The 18787-nt window shown below is 37.1% G+C and overlaps 2 protein-coding genes across 3 annotated transcripts; one reads left to right on the forward strand and one right to left on the reverse strand.

Moving 5' to 3' along the window:
- The first annotated feature begins 485 nt into the window (after positions 1–485).
- LOC114479525 (transmembrane protein 69-like) lies at positions 486–3927 on the forward strand. Of its 2 annotated transcripts, none has more exons than XM_028473255.1 (3): positions 486–564; positions 825–869; positions 3130–3927. In XM_028473255.1, the coding sequence occupies exons 2-3, from the start codon at positions 831–833 to the stop codon at positions 3814–3816; spliced, it is 726 nt and encodes a 241-aa protein (XP_028329056.1). In that variant the 5' UTR covers positions 486–564; positions 825–830; the 3' UTR covers positions 3817–3927. The 2 variants fall into 2 exon arrangements, with proteins under 2 accessions (XP_028329056.1, XP_028329055.1); XM_028473254.1 differs by having other exon boundaries at positions 494–648.
- A 1201-nt stretch (positions 3928–5128) lies between these two features.
- Positions 5129–13622, reverse strand: ipp (intracisternal A particle-promoted polypeptide). The gene is given in 11 exon segments (XM_028473243.1): positions 5129–5928; positions 6299–6519; positions 7239–7361; positions 8731–8868; positions 8956–9123; positions 9999–10154; positions 10866–11085; positions 12241–12452; positions 12545–12688; positions 12691–12966; positions 13477–13622. Coding segments are annotated over 10 exon segments (1806 nt in total). The 5' UTR covers positions 12890–12966; positions 13477–13622; the 3' UTR covers positions 5129–5703.
- Positions 13623–18787: the final 5165 nt, after the last annotated feature.

Consider the following 18787-nt stretch of genomic DNA (forward strand, 5'->3'; position numbering starts at 1 on the left):
GATTTAACACTCACTGTCAACTGTTTCATCACATAGTAATTTTGCCCATAACTACAGTAGCAGCTCCAGGAATAAGATGGACGCAAAACTGCACAACCACACACACTTTTTTTCTCGTTTTAGTTCCACAAATACACAAATGTCCCGAACTGGTTAAAATTTTGTTCCTATTTCCAAATTTATTTATTGCAAATGTATTTAAAAAGGAGCCCAATTTGGCGGAAAACCGCCCAAACTGGCATGGTAATGATCGTTCATGACAGTATATGATTATGCAATTTGTCTGAAGGTTCTTTAAATCCAGGCTTAGCAGTACACGGTGGGTCAAAGTTTTTCAATAAAACATTTTATTTCGAGGTAAATTTTGGGAATATTTTTGAGCCACTGTGCTGATAATTCTAAATTTGTCGTTTTAAAAATATTTTTGACATTTACCACTTGATATCGCCCCGTCACTTAAAGGCAAACCAATCGATACCAGATCGCCTCCTTCGTCTTAGGAACAGGCGTTTAATCGAGCGCCTACACGATTGTTAGCATAACGTGAGACGACCTCCAGTTTAGGTCAATTTTATTTTTTGTCTCTTTCAACATTATATGATCGTAATTGTACTTTTAGACGACACAAAGTGAATGTACAATTCTTAGGTAAATACAGCACATTGTTGTGTTCACGGTTACTACAGAACAGCGCCGTTTGCACAGGGTTTAGTTGGGAAGTTAAAACGTGGTTGGAAGTGATGAATTGAATGTCATAAAATAGTTTTCACTGCTTTGTAACTCATTCGTTTACGATCACTAACGCGTAATGTTTTTATTTACAGATTAAAATGATTATCTTGGCACCGGGACGGCGGATAATGGCTGAGGTAAGAATAAACAGGACAAATTAATAGTATAGCTTTATTATGTTACCAAACCAGCAGTGATCCCTGCATGTACAGACACGTAAAAGTGTGCTGGGGTATCTGGAACTGTTTGCATGGAAGATATCTAGGGCAGTGGTTCCCAGACTTTTCACAATCCCGTAGCCCTGCAGACATTTAGCTTAAAGCCATGTACCCCCAACTCCTGCATGCATAAAAAACACAATAATGTATTCCTAAAGGGAAATTTGTCTCCGAAATTTAACAATCCTTTAGGAATAAAATATATAATTAAAAAAATGAGTAATAATCTGTAAGTACACAAGAAAATATCTTATTCAGAATTATCATTTGTTCGATGTATTTGATTAATTTGCCTACTGGCATTTTCATTGAGAAATAATCTCTTTTATTTTGGAAAAAAAAAAAATCTACCAAACCTTTGTCAATTGAACATATAGCAGTAATGCAACATATTCACCACCCGGAAACTGTGAAATGCAACTGATTACAACTGTGATGAGAAGGGTGAGCTTTAAAGGAAGTATTCTGCAATGTTTGGCTGATTTTGAGAAAATCGGACTCTTAAAAAAATTGTTTTCTGTGTTTTGTTTTCATGTTTTTCAAAGCGGAAAATCCACTTTCATGCAAGTATGTGGTGGCACAGGGCGTCAAGCACTTTTGGCTAACACAAAGCAATGTAGCTCTTTGCCATATTTGTGTTTTTTTTTTTAATAGATTGTTTTTCTATCACCGCTTACAGAGGCCAGTGTATCATTTGTGGCAATGCATGGAGGCTCCTGACTGCGAGCAGCAGTCGAGTTTCCAATGCTGTTTTTTAAAAAAAAAAAAACATGACAATTTGCATACCCGTACCCCACTTTGGGAACCTAGGATCTAGGGTATGAGAAACACTTCATGTTACAGTATACTGACAGCTTTCCAACAAAGCTACTGTAGTTTGAGTTGTAGTAACTAGTAACCCATCCATTGAAGCTGATAGGTGGCACCAGGGTTGGGGGTCAATTACATTTTTAAATTACAATTACGTCTTCAATTATCTATGTTCAATGACAACTCAATTATGATTGCAGTGAATGGCATTGTTTCCATTTACAATTATTATTTTCCCCCTGAAAGTCAATTACAATTTTGTTCTCAAATACTACATTTCAACTACAATTAATCACAATTACTGAGCCTGAAATTAAAAACCCCATAAAACGTAACCTTCCTCTTGTGTTCCTATGATAAAGGGTGGGTTTTTGACACATGTTTTAAATCAACTTTAGATAAAAACAGTTATCATCTGACAGAATGAGCTTATTAGTCTAATAAACACTTATAATACCTTTTCTGAGCCAACTTTTCAATTGGTTTCTCACAACTCAGCCTCTTTGACAGGCGTTGTTATAAAGTCTAAAGTCATTGTTGTTTCTTTCCTTCTAATTAGTGGTCATATTGTTTTGGCTGATCAATGTCATTCTCAGTGAACAAATTGATCATTTGTTTGTCAGTCGCAGAGAGAAACATCGCTTTTGTTCCGTTCATTCATTTATTTGTTTTGAGCAAGAAAGAAAAACCAAAAGGAACAAAAAAGTCTTTGTGTACAAGGAAACTCCAACAGAGAAAACAACCAAAGATGTTCAAAATAATATATACGGTCCATGAAAAAAAGGCTTATTGAATCCACCCATGACAATTTTCACCATATTTCTGTTTGGACTTCTAGAAATACACAAACAAATGTTAAACAGAATAGGAAAAAAACTGACTAACTAATAATTAGTAACTTAAGATTTACAAGAATACAAGGCAAAATACCAACAACGGTAATAAATTCACATATAAAGACAAGACTAGCCATAGATGTAATAGGCCTATTAGTTGCATGAACCCATCCTCACTGTACTGTAATCAGGCATTTGTATAGTGACTTAAAACTCTGAATACTTTGGAATTGCATTTATTATCAATCCAGGCTGTTCCATAATTTCACTCCACATACCAGCAAAAAAACTCTTCCTAGTGCTTCCAATCTTAGGTATTATATTTCCAAAGCCCCTGGTACCATGAGTGTTCTCTTTAAAAGTCAAAAATCTTTGTATGTTGATTGGTAGATTTTTTTTAATGCTTTAAATAGAATTACCAAAGTACAATATTACACAAGGTCATGGATTTTCAGTGACTTAGATTGAATATATGATTAGTGTGTGCTAAATATTCAGTCTTATGATGGTTTGACTGTGTTTTATGATCTCAGGTTCCATCATGGAGACTTCTTCAGCCAATAATCAGAGCAGCCACGTTTTCTACTAAAGTTCCGCTGCTGTATCCTTGTTCGACCTCCTTTATTTTCAAGCCACCCAGACACAGTTCCACCTGCAGGCTGCTGAGAGTCTGGCCTGTAAGCTGGCACGCCTCGCGTCTCACCAGCCAGGACTCAAACATCAAAGAGGGTTTCAGCCTCAAAGCAATCACCAAATCTCCCAAACCAGCTCTGTACCTCGGATGCTCGGGGCTGATCCCCTTCATATCGGCCCCTCTGCTGATGGTGGCCACACAGTCCTTCTACCCTGAAGTGGCTTACGCTCAGATGGTTTACGGAGCCTCCATTGTGTCCTTCCTCGGAGGTGCTCGATGGGGGTTTGCCATACCTGAGGGAAGTCCTGCTCAGCCGGATTGGAGGAATCTTGGGAACAGTGTTGTGCCGTCACTCATAGCCTGGCTGGCGCTGGTTTGCAGGGATAATATAGCTGAGGGGGCTCTAGTTGTTATAATGGGGCTGGGTCTGTCGCTGTACTATGACCTCACCCTTCTGCCCGGATACCCATCATGGTTCAAAGCAATGCGAACTGTCCTTACCTTGGTCGCCACGTTCTCACTCGTGGCCACTTTGGCTCTGAAGAAGTTCTGCACCGAGAGGAAACTCACAGCCATTCAAAAGTAATTGAGTGTAAAAAGTTTGGTAAAAATATAATGTCATTGTTAAATCTAAATGGTTAATGCAAGCCTTAAATGTTAAATCTAAATGGTTAATGCAAGCCTTAAATGTTAAATCTAAATGGTTAATGCAAGCCTTAAATGTTAAATCTAAATGGTTAATGCAAGCCTTAAATGTTAAATCTAAATGGTTAATGCAAGCCTTAAATGTTAAATCTAAATGTCAAAGATGAAACTAAATACTTAGCTAAGATGCAAATTCATCAGAAGTACCAAAATAAAGTTTGAAATTTACATTTAGCATTTATATTTAACATTTAGATAGGATATTTAACATTTAGATTTAAACATTGACATTCTATTTTTACAGGGAAAGTAAATATCACAAATCTTGCTGTAAATCTGGTCATAACTAACAATAAAAAAAATTGCATACATTTTTTAAAACGTGGTTTGTAACTAAATGTTTCAAAAAGTTGCTGTTTCTTTTAGCATGGGCAACCTTAGAGTCGGCGCAACCATAAAGCCGTGCTCGCTCAGGATATGTTGATATTATCTTTCTAGAAATAGGCCTCTGTGTATCCCAATTTAGTGGCTGTCAAATCTGTTTACAAGGACAATAAAGTTGTTGGAGTTTTGCTAAACTAGACTGAAGGAGAAATACAACGATGTTTTAAAAATGATCAGGTCTCACAACGGCAGCAAGATTTTAATTGACCAGTCTAATAACACTGATATGCTGATGTGAGAGAATAAACACTTTAAATGAGTTAATATCTTTGTACCACTGCTATGAAACGGAGACGTGTGTATAGAACAGGGGTGTCAAACTCATTTTAGTTCAGGGGCCAAATACGAAGTAGTTTGATCTTATGTGGGCCGCAGATTTTAGGTGGGAAAACGAGCAATTTCAAAATTAAGTTTGTACTTTTACACTATCTATAAATCATTACGTATGTAATCCGCCAACAATATCCAAGCAATAAGTGACAGATATAGTCCCGCAGGATTTTCTATTGTAAATTTCATTGATTTTGTGACCAAATTGTATTTTATTTGCAGACAGAAATTGTGACATGTGAGTTCTTCAAACAATTAGACATTTTAAAATGACTCCAGTCATATGAAAAACGCACGGGAAAATTGTGATCTTCTAAATATTGTGAAGTTTTATTGAATTTGTGTATTTAGATATCTGAGCTCATTTATCTATAACTAAATTATTTCGGATTTTGGACAATAAGTAATGTTTTTTCTGTCTTTTTAACTTTCCCCTGCTTTGAGTTTGACACGTGGTATAGAGTGAGACTACAGCGATGCTGAATCATTGACTTGCTCAGCTTTTATTTTAATAAAGATGAAATGTAAAGAGTCAAGTGCCGTACAAATGTCCTTGGATACACATGGACCACTGTGCAGAGATGCATCACTAATGTTTACAGAAAACAACCAAAACATTCATTTGGACCTTGTTTGTTGGGTACGTGTAAGTTCATTAGTTATCAAGGGGAGCAATAAATACCACATTTATCCTTTGAACTGTCATATTGTGCCCAGGGTTAGCGAGCAGAAGGCTGGGTACACCTACAGCAGGTCATCAGTCCATCTCCTCAAACATTTCATATCTAACATCATAACCTCTAACAGTGTCCTCCTCTGTCCAGCTGCTGATTCAAATCTACATTTTGTCAAATCAATCCTTTTCTTCAGTGTTTGTCTTAAAGGTGAATAAAATAATAACATCAACTCTTAGCTGGTAGTCATTTAAAACAAACGGACGTTTCTGTGCGTTGTGGCCAGTGTAGCTTTTTCAAACAGTTAGTGCAGAGTTAAAGAAACAAGCAGACTAAAAAATGACACGCTTCATTTACACACCTAAATTCATTCCTCGGTGTCAGAGCACGGCGAGGCCGCCGTCGCAGCGACTCGTGATCATGTTGCCGACCTCGGTCCACGTGTCGAGGTGCGGGTCGTAGATCTCCACGGAATCCACCGTCACAGGCGCAGAGAAGTCTCTGCTGGCTGCTCGCCCACCGACTGCGTACAGCAGCCCGTTCACTGCGGAAACGGACGCGCCGGCACGCACCGTCGACATTGAGGCCACCTCCATCCACTTCTCCTGTCGCGACATATTTATTGGTACGTTTCACATGATGTGGTAAAACAAATAGAAAAGGTTCTGTAAAGCAGGGTTGGGGTCAATAATCATTTTAATCACGTAATTGATAATTACAATAGGAAGGTTGTGTTTCATGGGCTTATTTATTAAAAGCTTAGTAATTAATGATTCACTGTTATTGAACTTTAGTATTTTGAGAACATAATTGTAATTGACTTTCAGTGGGAAATGATGATTGTAATTGGAAAAAAAATGCTGGTCAAAGTAAAAGTAATTGAGTTGTAACTGAACATGGATAACTGAAGACTTAATTGTAATTTAAAAATGTAATTGACCTCCAACCCTGGTATTAAGTGATGATAAAGATCACCTCTTCAGGACAGTACTTCGCCACAGTCTCCAGTGCACCAAGTGCATCGTTCCATCCGCCCACGGCATAGATGCAGTTATTTAAGCAGGCGACCCCGACGTACGCCCGGCGGGTCACCATGACGGGCAGGGCGCTCCATCTTCTAGATATGGGGTCGTAAACCTCACCTGATCGGAGCTCCATTCCTTCATCGCTGATCCCTCCGATCACATAAATGAATCCTGTCAGAAGCAGACGAGCGATGTTAAACAGGCATACGAGTACTTACACTTTCAATGATTTATTTGGAAGCGTGATTAGGGTGATTAGATTTTGACGTTACCTTGTTAGACTTCTTAATCAATGAAAATACAGACTTTAATATTTTGTTGTGGGAGTCTAACTCTTTTTTGTGTCAGTACATCCCTAGATTTCAATTTTTTTTAAATAATAAAATGTGGAAAAGCCTGATATGAAACATATTTAAATAACAGAACTGCAACATGGTTCCCCAGTTATGCGCTAAATGATATTTGACAATTTCCATGGCAATTACAATTACAAAGTCAGTTATCGCAAAGTTAATTGCGATAACGACGGCAACATATTTTTTACTTTTTGCTTTCAATCCATCTTGGACTTTAGTCTGTCTTCTGTTTTCCTCGTGTGTGATGATTTCATCAAAAAAAAGGTCATCTTTAAAGAATCCGTCGTGTGACTAAAATACCGTAATGCCATGATAGTGGCTGTAAAGAGCAACTCATTAGCTTTTTGAAACAGCTGGAGTTTCTCTGATAGAGCAAATATTAGCGGAGTTACGGTAATATTAACGTGTTCTCCGAGATGCGTTCAGGGTCTGTGGGAAACCCGGACATTTGAATGAGTTTGAAAATCCGGCCGGATGGTTCAGATGACGTCCGTGTAAAACCGGACGTATTGTCACCCTAAGTGTGATGAATACCTTGTAGCTCACAGCAGCCAAAGTAATATCGGGGAACTGCCATGCTGCCGATGACCTCCCACTTGTTCTCCTCTGGGTCGTACCGTTCCATAGTCTTACCAATTTCAGAGCCAATCCAGCCACCTGCGAAAATGCAACCCCAACAAACAGGTGTTTTTTATTGTGTTCGAAATTGCATAAAAACATACAACTCATACTAAGTCTGACGTCAAAATGATTATGTAATGCGTTCCAATTGATAGTATGAAATATATGGAGTATGTGAGAAACACCCGGATGTATACTTTATCGGGACATTTTTTTAAGAATGCACAGTGGGCACACAAGTCATACTTAACCGCCCCATGATGCATTGCGAGCAGAACGTAAAATCGTCCGAGGACCAACTTGAAGCTAAAAATCAAACATTCCTTTTTCAAAATAAAAGCATCTCTTCTTGTCTTACATTAGTTTTTAACGCTTTTGTAAATAAGTTTCCTATTCGTATTGAGATTGCATGAGACACTATTATTTTACTCAAGTTGTTGACTTAGATTGTCACTCACTCAGCACGGCGGAAGTAGCAAAACTCCGTCCGTGACACCGGTCTGAGATTTGGACGAAATCCAGTTTTCAATGGGTGTGCTTCGGTGAATCAGTCTCAGGGTTATATATGTTGGTGGTAGCAGTAGTCATAACGTAGCAGAGCCTCCTCAGGCAGAGACCTTGGTGAATGCTATCAGTGTACAATGGTATCTGGTCTGCTTAGGGCAGTCTGACCAGAACTGAACAGGAGAGAGTTCTGTAATTACAAATCAGACATCATGATAATTTGGCGTTTGACATTTTTTGTTGGAAAGGAGTCAATTTGGAACAAGCTTAATGCAGATTATGCAGATGCATATGATCTTACAGCCACCAGGGGGCCCCACAGCTACGAGTCACTTATGATTCCCTTTTAAAAAAAACAAAACCTATACTGATTATTTGATTTGTTTGTTTGTTTGATTTATTTTACTTTAAGACATCAAAACAACAGAAACTGTTTCAAATTGGTGCGCAAATAGAGGACCTCATTATATTCTCTCTTATCTGCCCTTTTAACTTTTTACTACATAAACAGTAAATAAACAAAATTACTAAAGCTTAACTTATAATAAATAGACTTTGCATCGTGATTTCAATATAAATGTACGGATACATATGCACAAATATCTGGGACTCCAACACATACTATTCCGAATTGATTCATACAATCATTTTTCAAATACATAAGAGCGAGGGAGAAAAAAGGAAAAAAAAGCGCAGCCCTGTTTTATAGTGTGCTATGTTGTTTTTTCACAATGGGCTTGTAATATGTAAAAGAAAAATGTATAAAATGCCTATAATAAATCTGATGCTACCATAATGCTGCTCCTCTGTCCTGTTGTGTAATTTCAATCTGTGTGTAATCAACACAAAGTACACTTTGTTTGGCTTTGGTTACACATGATTGGAGTCACGTTGCTCTTACCCAGTGCATACAAAGCTCCATGGCAGGGACAGACGCCAACTCCACAGCGAGGAGAATTCAGTGACGCCACGGCCGCCCACTGCTTGGTGACTGGGTCGTATCGTTCTGTGCAGTCGAAAATCATGGAGTCTTTTTCTCCTTAAGGGGAATAAAGAGACCCAGAGTCAATTGAATCAGCCTGTTTAAAAAGTCCGACTTTTATCTGAAACATAACAGCTCACTAACCCCCCACCACATAGATCATTCCCTCCAACACTGCTACTCCCAGCCCGCTGCGCGCCTGATGCAGGGACGACACAGTGGTCCAGTACTGGTTAAAGGTGTCAAAGCGCTCCACACAACTCAGAGCCCGGCTGTCACTCCAGCGGGAACCCTGCAGACGGGTGTAACCTCCTATTGAACACAGAAGAGCATCAGTTACGCACCTAATAACATATTATGTATATATTGAACTATATTAGAAGTGAGATCGCACAACAATATTTGACACCAGAAGCAATGATTTTTAATATAAATGTGATTTTGGTCATTTACTGACTCAATGAAAACAATAAATGAGCTTAAACAACAAAATTGTGTTTATTATTTACATCGCCGAGTACTAATATAATGTGTCATATGAATAAAGAAAATTATGATGATTACATTGTTCACAAAGCACATAGTAGTAAGCTATATCCGTGCTTTTCCAGATTTTTTGTAAACTTTCAAAAACAAATTTGTTTTTGTGCATTAAAAAGTCTCATTTGATACAGATCTGACATAAAGCAATTGTTTGTCCTTATCCATAACTTAAAGCTGGTTACTCCAATAATTTTTCATTAGATAAAACAATGGTGGCGGTCAGTGTAATCACTCCATTTGTTAAAATGTACATGCATTGCATTGTGGGATGTGGAGTCACAGAGACGAATGTGTAGAAGCGTTTCTTTTAACTTCATTCTGAGTTCACGGGAAATACCGGGAACAAACTAGAACAAAAATGGCGTCCAGTGAATCACTGTTCTACTTGTTTGCTGAAAATAAAAATGTAAAAACTCACAATAAGAATGAAATTTAAAAAAAACTTTTATATGCATCCGTTTTACGGGACACATCCCACAATGCCAATGCACAAAAATATCAACAAATGGAGAGTTTAGGGTGGGTTCTGAGTTTAAGCAGGTGCAGGTGTACGTGTAAGCGTGTGCATGTGTAGAGTGGTGGATTTTGAAAACAATGGGTAGTAAATTAATAGAAATAAATGAATATTTGACAGGAGCACAGACCTATGGCATAAAGGTATTTCCTGGCTTTCCTTCTGGGTCTCATCTTTGCAGGTTGCAGTAAACTGTACGTTTTATTCTCTTTGGGTGACTTGGTCACCTCTGTGTACTCCTTCAGCAAAGTCTGCAGCGCCACCCTGAGGCTGAAGTCAGTAACACCTTAGTTAGGGGAAAAAAAATGACAGAAGTTTTCATTTAATTTTCACGACGGCATATTACGGCCAAGTTACAATAATGAAATAAATCTGAGCACCACGAGATTAAAGTCGTAATTTTCTTAGATTAAAGTCGTATTTTTCCTAGATTAAAGTCATAATTTTCCTAAATTACAGTAGTAGCATTATAAGATTAAAGAGTAATTTTATGAGAATAAAGCCATATCTTAAAAACTCAAGAATTTCCTGTTGAAGTGAACATAACTAACATCGACAGCTCTTAAATCGACCACTTCCAGCCAGTTCCTTCTCCACTAAAGAGGCTATTTGCTTCAAATCAGTCTGGTTCTTTAGTCGGAAACAAATGCAACATCTGCAAAGTGGCTTTAAATCCTAATATATAATCTCACTAAATGCTCCAAATCTCTATAACGCACGAGTGACCGCAACACAGACAAGATCCTGTTTGTATTTCAATTTTAGTCTCATAAATTACGACTTTTGTCTTGAAATATATGACTTTAATCTCATAAATTTACGATTTAAAATACGACTGTATTCTCACAAAATTACTACTTAATTCTCGAAATAATATGACTTTAATATCGTAGAGCCCAGAATTTTTTATTTATTTTAATGTGGCCCCAATACGCCGTGTAAATTTTCAAGTTTGGTACAGCATAGGACAAAAGGTGACGCATCACTCTTCTCTCACCTTCGATATACTTAAAGAGTCTTTGTGGGGAGAGCAGGGGAAAGCGAACCGGTTCAAGGACTTCGACCACGTGCTTTTTCCTCTTGGCCACGTCTTGGAGAACCCAGTCCATGGCTGCAGTGAACACTTGATACTCGTCCTCTATCCTCAGCTCCTCGCTTCTCAGCAGCCTCACCAGCTGATCGTTTGACAGGCCTTTGAACTCATCAGTCACACATACCTACGATCAACAGGTGACACACAAATTACACACCAACGCTAATATGATGAGGAAAAAGAATGTAGTAACAATCTTGTGCCAAAAATAACAAAGTACTGTATATGTTGTGCGGCCGAGCCTTGAGAGCAAAGTGTGATGTTTGTTATTTGCCATGGACCCAATTGTGAGACATTTGTTGGGTGACAAATAGTAAAAAAGTATGGAATATCATTCATTAAAAACTATAAATAAACATTTTACGACAACAGAATGCCATGCATGGATAACAATGGTTAGGGGGAAATGTGGAAACTACGGAATAGGATTTGGGCCACTGAAAAAATAGTAAATTTTTTTTTTTTTTTTTTTTTTTAGTCTTTTTTTTCTAGTCTTGATTTTTTTAAATTTTTTTTTTTTAAGTGTTACTTTTTTTTGTCTTGATTTTTTTCCCCTAGTCCTGTTTTTTCTACTTCTAGTGAGAATGACTGATTTTTTTTAATTTTTTTTCAGCATGATCGAGGGGTTCCTGAGGAATGTCTTCTCTTAATGGTCCTTCTCACTAGATTCTTTCTCCAGCTGCTCAGAAAACCACTGCCTGCCTTCACCTGAGGTGTGTGTGGGAGGAGCTTACAGGCATCCCGAAATAGTAACAGATGAAAAAACAAGACAGAAAAAAAGACTAAAATAAAAAATCAACACTAAAAAAAAAGATTATATGGAAGCTTATTGCATTCACAGAAGTTTTTCTGTATTGATGATAAAAAAAAATTAGTAAATAAAAAAATGTTATCTTGTTTTTCTGTTTTATTGGAAATATTTTTTGTTTTTTTCTAAAATGATAAGATACGTTTTTAAAGGGGGGAAAAAAACCCTAAAAATATTTTATAAAATCAGAAAAATGGCCAAATTTTCTCATTTACTTATTTTTATCTCATCAAAAAACTTTTTTTTCTTCTGTGAGTGCTATAAGCTTGCGTAAGATTAAGACTTTAAACATTTAAATAAATTGTTTTCTTCCACTACTGGATCTGTTTTTTTTTTTTTTTTTCTTTAAGTGCCCTAATCCTCTTCCGTAAGAACCACAGACTAAGTCAACCCAGATATTTAAGGTTTGATCACTTTTCCCCACAGCTACCAGTACATACAAAGAAAAAGAAAACAGACAACTGTGCATACCTCCAGGAAGTGTACGTTGATGTAGTTCTCAGTAAATTCCAACATATCTAAGCAGGCGATCTGTTCCAAAAACTGAAAGATGCCCACACAGTTGGATGGGTCCATATGGCCTTTGAGAAACTCCCCACAGATGGACACCACCTCATTGAGCTGAAGCATGTCAGCTGCCACCATCAGCTCCTGAACATTGTCCACAGTAACACTGATCAGTCCTGATGGCAGACAAAACATATTTAAGAACAAGCAGAAGAACACCGAGTTCACAGGGATTCACAGTCCACCAGCCTGGTACGTGCTGACCTACCTGTGTATATGAAGTCAAGAAGTGCTTCAAAGATCTCCGTTTCCACTCCGAGGATCTGCACCTCCTCTTTGTCTGCCTCACTCATCCCGCCTGAGAACAAGGCGGAGAAGTAGGGGCTGCTTGCAGCCAGGACCAGCCGGTGGACCTGAACACACGGTTTCCCACCTTAAGAGCCACATCGCAGAAGTCTGAACGCAGCCGTAGCTTGTTTATCTGGGAGAGGATGAGGCGGGCATAGCGATCTGAAGCCAGAACCGCCTGCTCAGCAACTTGGGTTGCCATAGAAGTCGCACCATCACCACCACCCACACGATGGAGGGCTGTTGAATGAGTGATGGAAGACATGATGACACCTCAGATGGGTTACCATGGAGACAATATCCTCAACCTCAGGACTCCATGGGGCTCAGCATACAAAAGTCCTGAAGAACACAAACACACTATAAGTTAGTCAAAAAACAACAACAAAAAACACAGAAAATCAGTCAGTGGACAGCATCAAACAAGAGTTAACTAAATGCACTTTAACCAGTTTCATCAAGGCAAATGTATTTGTATAAACAATGCAATGTGCTTTACGTGACCAAAAAGTGCAACAAAAACATCAAAAAAACAACAACAGAACAGCTTAAAAAATAAATTAAAACAACAAAAACCATCAGTAAAAACATTAAATCAACAATAACTTGATTAAAAATCTCCCTCTCAGTCATACGCAGTAGAGAAAACCACAATACAGTTGCACTACACTACACTTATATTTTAGTTTTCGTCGTTTTAAACAGTGCAAGCAACTCAAAAGACACTTCTTTGAGCAGCTGTTGTTAGCTGGGGATGCTAACCGATAGTCCGCTACTACACATAATGGACATTTTTAGCTCAAGGAATAATACTAAGGCAACCAGAAGACACAAGACAACTACCTTACTCACATTACCCCGAACCAGCGCGTAGACTTGATTTTAAAAAAGCCTAAAACGAGTGGAAAAATCTAGAAGCATCTGCTATGTTTGTTATTAATCCACAGAGCTGTGCCCGAGATGATGCGCAGAACTTCCGCCACCAGCTGACAGACCGACTGACGATCAGTGTTTCTGGATCGATTGAGCGGTCTGACCCTGGCAGTAAGTCCAAACGAAAAAGAGTTTAAAAAAAAAAAAAAAAAAAAAAAAAAAAACCTAAACATGATAACAAATTAATACACACATACACGCTTTTTGGATGTAATATCTTATGTCGTTATAGGTATTTTATTAAATCAGTGTTTTCGTTATATTGCCTCAGTCCTGAGTGGTCAAAAGCTTATTTTTGGTAAACTGTGAAGACATTTGAATCAAACAAATGAAGCATAAGTTTAATGTAAATATGGTTCTGAAAGCAGTAAAACCTGTGAAATAAAACTATGTAATGTGTTAAATGTTTAAGACAATTGTTTTAATGTATTTATTTTGTTGTAAATAAAACATCAAAAACTAGAAAAGCACTCGGAGAGCGCAGACCTCTGCCAAACAGCTCATTTCCACCCATATTGTGACTCCCACCCTATGTTGTAGTCCTACATTGATTTTATATACACTATTAGAGTCAATGATAATCAAAACATACCTCAGATTAAATGTAATGCACCGCACCAAAACAGAATTGAATGCTGGTTATTTTCTCAGTTTTAGAGTTCATAAATGTAGCTATACTTGGAGCTTGAGAATTATTATTATTTTTTTTAAATTGAATTCGTTGGTGTTATTTTTATTTTTAAAAGAACAAACTTTTTATTTTATACAGATCAGATGCCTTTGTGGAAAATAAATTAAGTTCCAGTTGTGCAAGATTTGTGCTCCCCACTTTTTTCAAGTTTATACATGAGATGTTTACTGTATGCAAGGGAACCGTGGCAAGATTTATTTGCATAAATAAACATAGGGGGTGAAAGTTGAGTACTATTTAATTGAGCAACTATTTACTTGTTCTGAATATTCTATGTATGACTTGTACTTGAGTACAATTTCAATCAAGTAACAGTACTTCTACTTGAGGAGTCTTTACACCTCTGCAAGCTGCTGTACTGGGCCCCTACCAGCAGGGGGCAGTGCTGCCCTCAGACACACTGCTGAAATACTCTGAGACCTTGACAACAAGCCACAGTCTACACACAGAGACATTATCACAGTATTCTTACCACTTTGCCCCCAGGCAGAATTGTAATTTTAGCTGCAGTCAGCCTTGGCTGTTGGCTCTGACCTCCTTCCCTAAGCAAGCTTCCAGCCAATTCCACTCCAATGTCACTGGGTAATCCAGTTTGTTTTAATTAGGTGCCTTGAGATCAAATTAGGTTTAAATATAATATGTTGGAAACCTGCTATTAACCCGAGGATAAAGATCCTTTTGTTGGACTGTCTGTTGACAAATGCCTCGTGAGTCGTGTGATATATCGAGGCTTGCAAACTGTAGCGTTCCCTCAGGATTATGTGTCAGACACCTGAAATACAAGTCATCTAACATCTGTCACTCGACTGGTAATTCCACTCATTTCACTGTGTCTGTGCATGGCCAGTAGCACCAGTACAGTTTTACAGGCAGTCATTGGTTGATCTGCCTGGGGCTCAATTGCAATGAAGCCTTTTTTTTTGTTCAACGTCAAACCTACTCACTATTCATTGTGCTTCTTACATGACTCTTCATGGCTGCTTTGGCCTCAGTTGTGTTCATTTCACATGTTATAAGTATTCAATTTCTTCAAAGTTTTTGGTATGTTTGGTATTTTGGTGTGTGTGTGTGTGTGTTTTTGGGAGATGTTACATGTCCTTTTAGTATTAACCTACGTAGTTGCCATTTATGTTTTTTGCTCCTACTTTTAGTATTTATTGTTTTGGATTCTATTTTTCTTTTTCGTTGTCAGTTTGGATACTTATTCAGGAACGTATCTATCTTTAAGGGCTCTGGTACAGCCTTTTTTTTTATTTTTTTATTTACATTTTATTGGATTTTAAAAAAAATCAGCGTAGCTATATGGTTCTCTGAAAGGAAATTGATTGGCAAATGTATTATTAAAAAAAAGAAAAGAAGAGAGAGCAGCCTTATTGACTGTAAAGAACACTTTGACAAAATAAGTATCTGCACAATGGAATATTACATGCATTTACAGTATTATATTGGTTTAAATAAATGTTTAAACTTAAGCAACGCATTTTACCCAGTCCATCAAAAACTAAAACAAAAAAGTGTGTGTGTGTGTGTTTTTTTTTTTTTTAACTCTTCTGGGTGTGTTTTCCTTAAGTCTCAGTGCAATATGAGGTTATGGGTATGTCCTTTTACAAGAAGAAACAAATCATTAGTCCTTCCAATTTCAATTTATGTTCTTCTATCTTTCGTTTGATTACTGTTGTTTTCACCATGCATCAGAGTTTTCGTAATCCTCCCATTTTTTAGTTTTTATTCGTGGTAGTCGTAAGGTGATCCTGGCTGCTTTGCAATTCAAGAACCTTAATTAGTGACTCAATACAGCGTGACTACCAGCTCGATTCTCAATTAAAAGATGATGCATTCACATTTGCACGTTTTCTTCATGTCTCTGCATGTGCAATGGGATATCATATCAGCAAGGCAGTCAATAGATATTTCATTTAGAGGGTTGAATGTCTATGCTTCTATACACCAATGATGAATGATTAAATAGAGCATTAATGGTGTGTGTTTGTGTGCATGTGTAAGCTTGATTAAGATGACTGTTTCATTTTAATCACTAAACTGTTTCCTTTTCCATTGCCTTTTGTTCGTTCTGCTGCCGCTGCCTGCGGAGGTGTCTCTGGTAAAACCAGTTTTCATGTTTTTAATAACTAGGTGAAATGCCAAAATGAATAGAAACGTTGTGACACGGTCCTTCTTTCTCTCTAACATTTGAATAATGTTGGTGTCCATTATTGTTTTTGGCATTTAGACTCCAGTAATGTCAATCTGATGGCAATATTTTCACATGTCACTATCAAGAAAGTTTTTTTTTTCTGTTTTATTTAGCTTTACTGGTCATTGTGTCTTTGCTCTGTGTTTGTCACTCCACAGACTTTCCCATGCTGTGAGAGAGTAAATAATGTGCGAGCCATGTGATGGAAAGTAGTCTGTTTGAACACAGTTATGTTTGAAAAGCAGTGTTTGTCCAAATGTCTGCAGTTTAAAATCTGGTTTCTGCCTGAGATCATAAGCAGAGAAAGGAGATTATAAGTGGGGAGATAACATACCAAGGAGAATTGGTATAATATAATGAAAATTGGACCAACTTACTTATGTTGTACAAGTGTTTTACCATTACCATTATATTTAGATGTTGTGGAATAAGAAATGATTGTTTAAGTAATTAAAATAATAAGAAAAACCACCTTTGAATACTTAAGTACCGGTAGTTTAATCTTGTCTAGGTTTTTGTAACACAAATGATGATATCGAATAGCAAACACATGCCAACATGTCTGTCTAATGCACGTGTAGTAGGAGCGTGTATTGCCATGCATCTGACGATACGATATATCCTGATACGATAAACAATACAATATGCATCGCAATATCAATACGTGCAAATTTCACCTTTACAAGTACAAAATGGTATGAAATACAATTTATTTCATTTTTTTCAAAAGTTGCGAGAACAAGTAAATGGTAACTAACTGTAATTCAAGTACTAATGGCATGTTTATCAAACTGTCAAAATACATTTTTCAAAAAAATTTAACTTTTGGGTCTACAATAGATTCTGATTCTGTGAAGTTCTTAAATTCTTTTTAAAAAACATAACCACATACATTCATAAAAGTGCCCAGTTTTGTTGTTGTTGAAAATATAGTGCAATCAAGCTAAAATGGCATTGAGGAGTGTGGTAGTTTAACAAGGTCTGATGTGGTTCACTGACACCTAGTGGCCAGGTTTTTATGTGCTATGCATAGATTAGCACAATGAAATGTTTTTTTATTTTGTTAAAAAACATGATTAAAAAAACGATTTGGACATTTTTTGGATCAATACGATAATCGCACGGTGAAATATCACGATATATTGCTGAATCAATTTTTTTTTTACACCCTTAACGTGTAGTAGCTACTGTGTGTCCTAATGGCTGTGACTGAAGTTGATGTATTGAACATAAATTAATAAATATTAAAAGTCTGAAGCAATAGCCACAGATTGTTTTTTATGCAGAGAAATATTTCAACTTATTCCCAAAAATGGCCCGATCATAAAAATGCTATCATAATTGTGGCACTTTTACGGTTATTCAAGTAAATGTTTGCATTATTTAATCTAATTTTGGGTCGCTAAGCATTTAGTTAAAAAAAAAAAACATATGTGACTGAGTGATATGGTGTCTTAATTGTAAGTAGTTTATCACATTTTTTTTTTTACCTCTCTCACGTGTCAGATTGGCTATTTGGCGCGTTGAACTCTATCTCAGTGGTCCCCAAACGGTGTGCCGCGGCACACTGGTGCCGTGGGATTTTGTGACAACCATACATTATTATTGTAATATACAACTCCACGAAAATAATTGTTTTTTAATTTACTACTTTGTATGCACTCATTTCATATTACAGAGGCAAACTCTACCTACATTATTTTGTTAATAAATATTTAATGAGTAATATAGTTGTCTTTGTCACATTTTTTTGGCAATAGTAAATAATTATGCGCATTCACAGACATTGTACATGATATGAGTGATAGCACGTGTTATAAAGGCTATTTTGCACAATAAGTGGTTTTTACTTTACCTCGGGTGCAAAAAGTTTGGGAACCACTTCTATCTTTTTATGTCGATACTTCACTTCCCTTCTTGCAGCGATGTTGCATGCGTTATCTTTTGTCTATGTTTATTTTTGTACAGACAAGGCTCCTGTCCTCCCGTGACATGGTGTGTGAACTGTAATGTTAGTCAAGTTGAGCTCTCACAATGTGCACACAGTGCAACAACTCTTAAACCTGATGAATCTGTCAGTCAACCCTGTGTTATCTTGGCTATTTGCCCAAAGTTTCTTTTCAGGAGTACTGCACTCGTCCTAAATGTTGGACTGAATACCTTTGGGATGGAGAGGGGGAAAAAAGAGTTAAAAGGACAGATTTTTAATAAGTTTTTTTTTTTTTTTAAATTCAGTTGCAGTTTAAAAAAAAGAATTTCTGATTAAGCTACGGGAAAACCATTTAACTTGTGACTCTAGACTGTCTCCCACCTTGAGTTTTCTACTGCCAGTCATTTTTTAATCC

The sequence above is a fragment of the Gouania willdenowi genome, chromosome 17 (genome assembly GCF_900634775.1).
Source record: "Gouania willdenowi chromosome 17, fGouWil2.1, whole genome shotgun sequence".
NCBI classification, from domain to species: Eukaryota; Metazoa; Chordata; class Actinopteri; order Blenniiformes; family Gobiesocidae; genus Gouania; species Gouania willdenowi.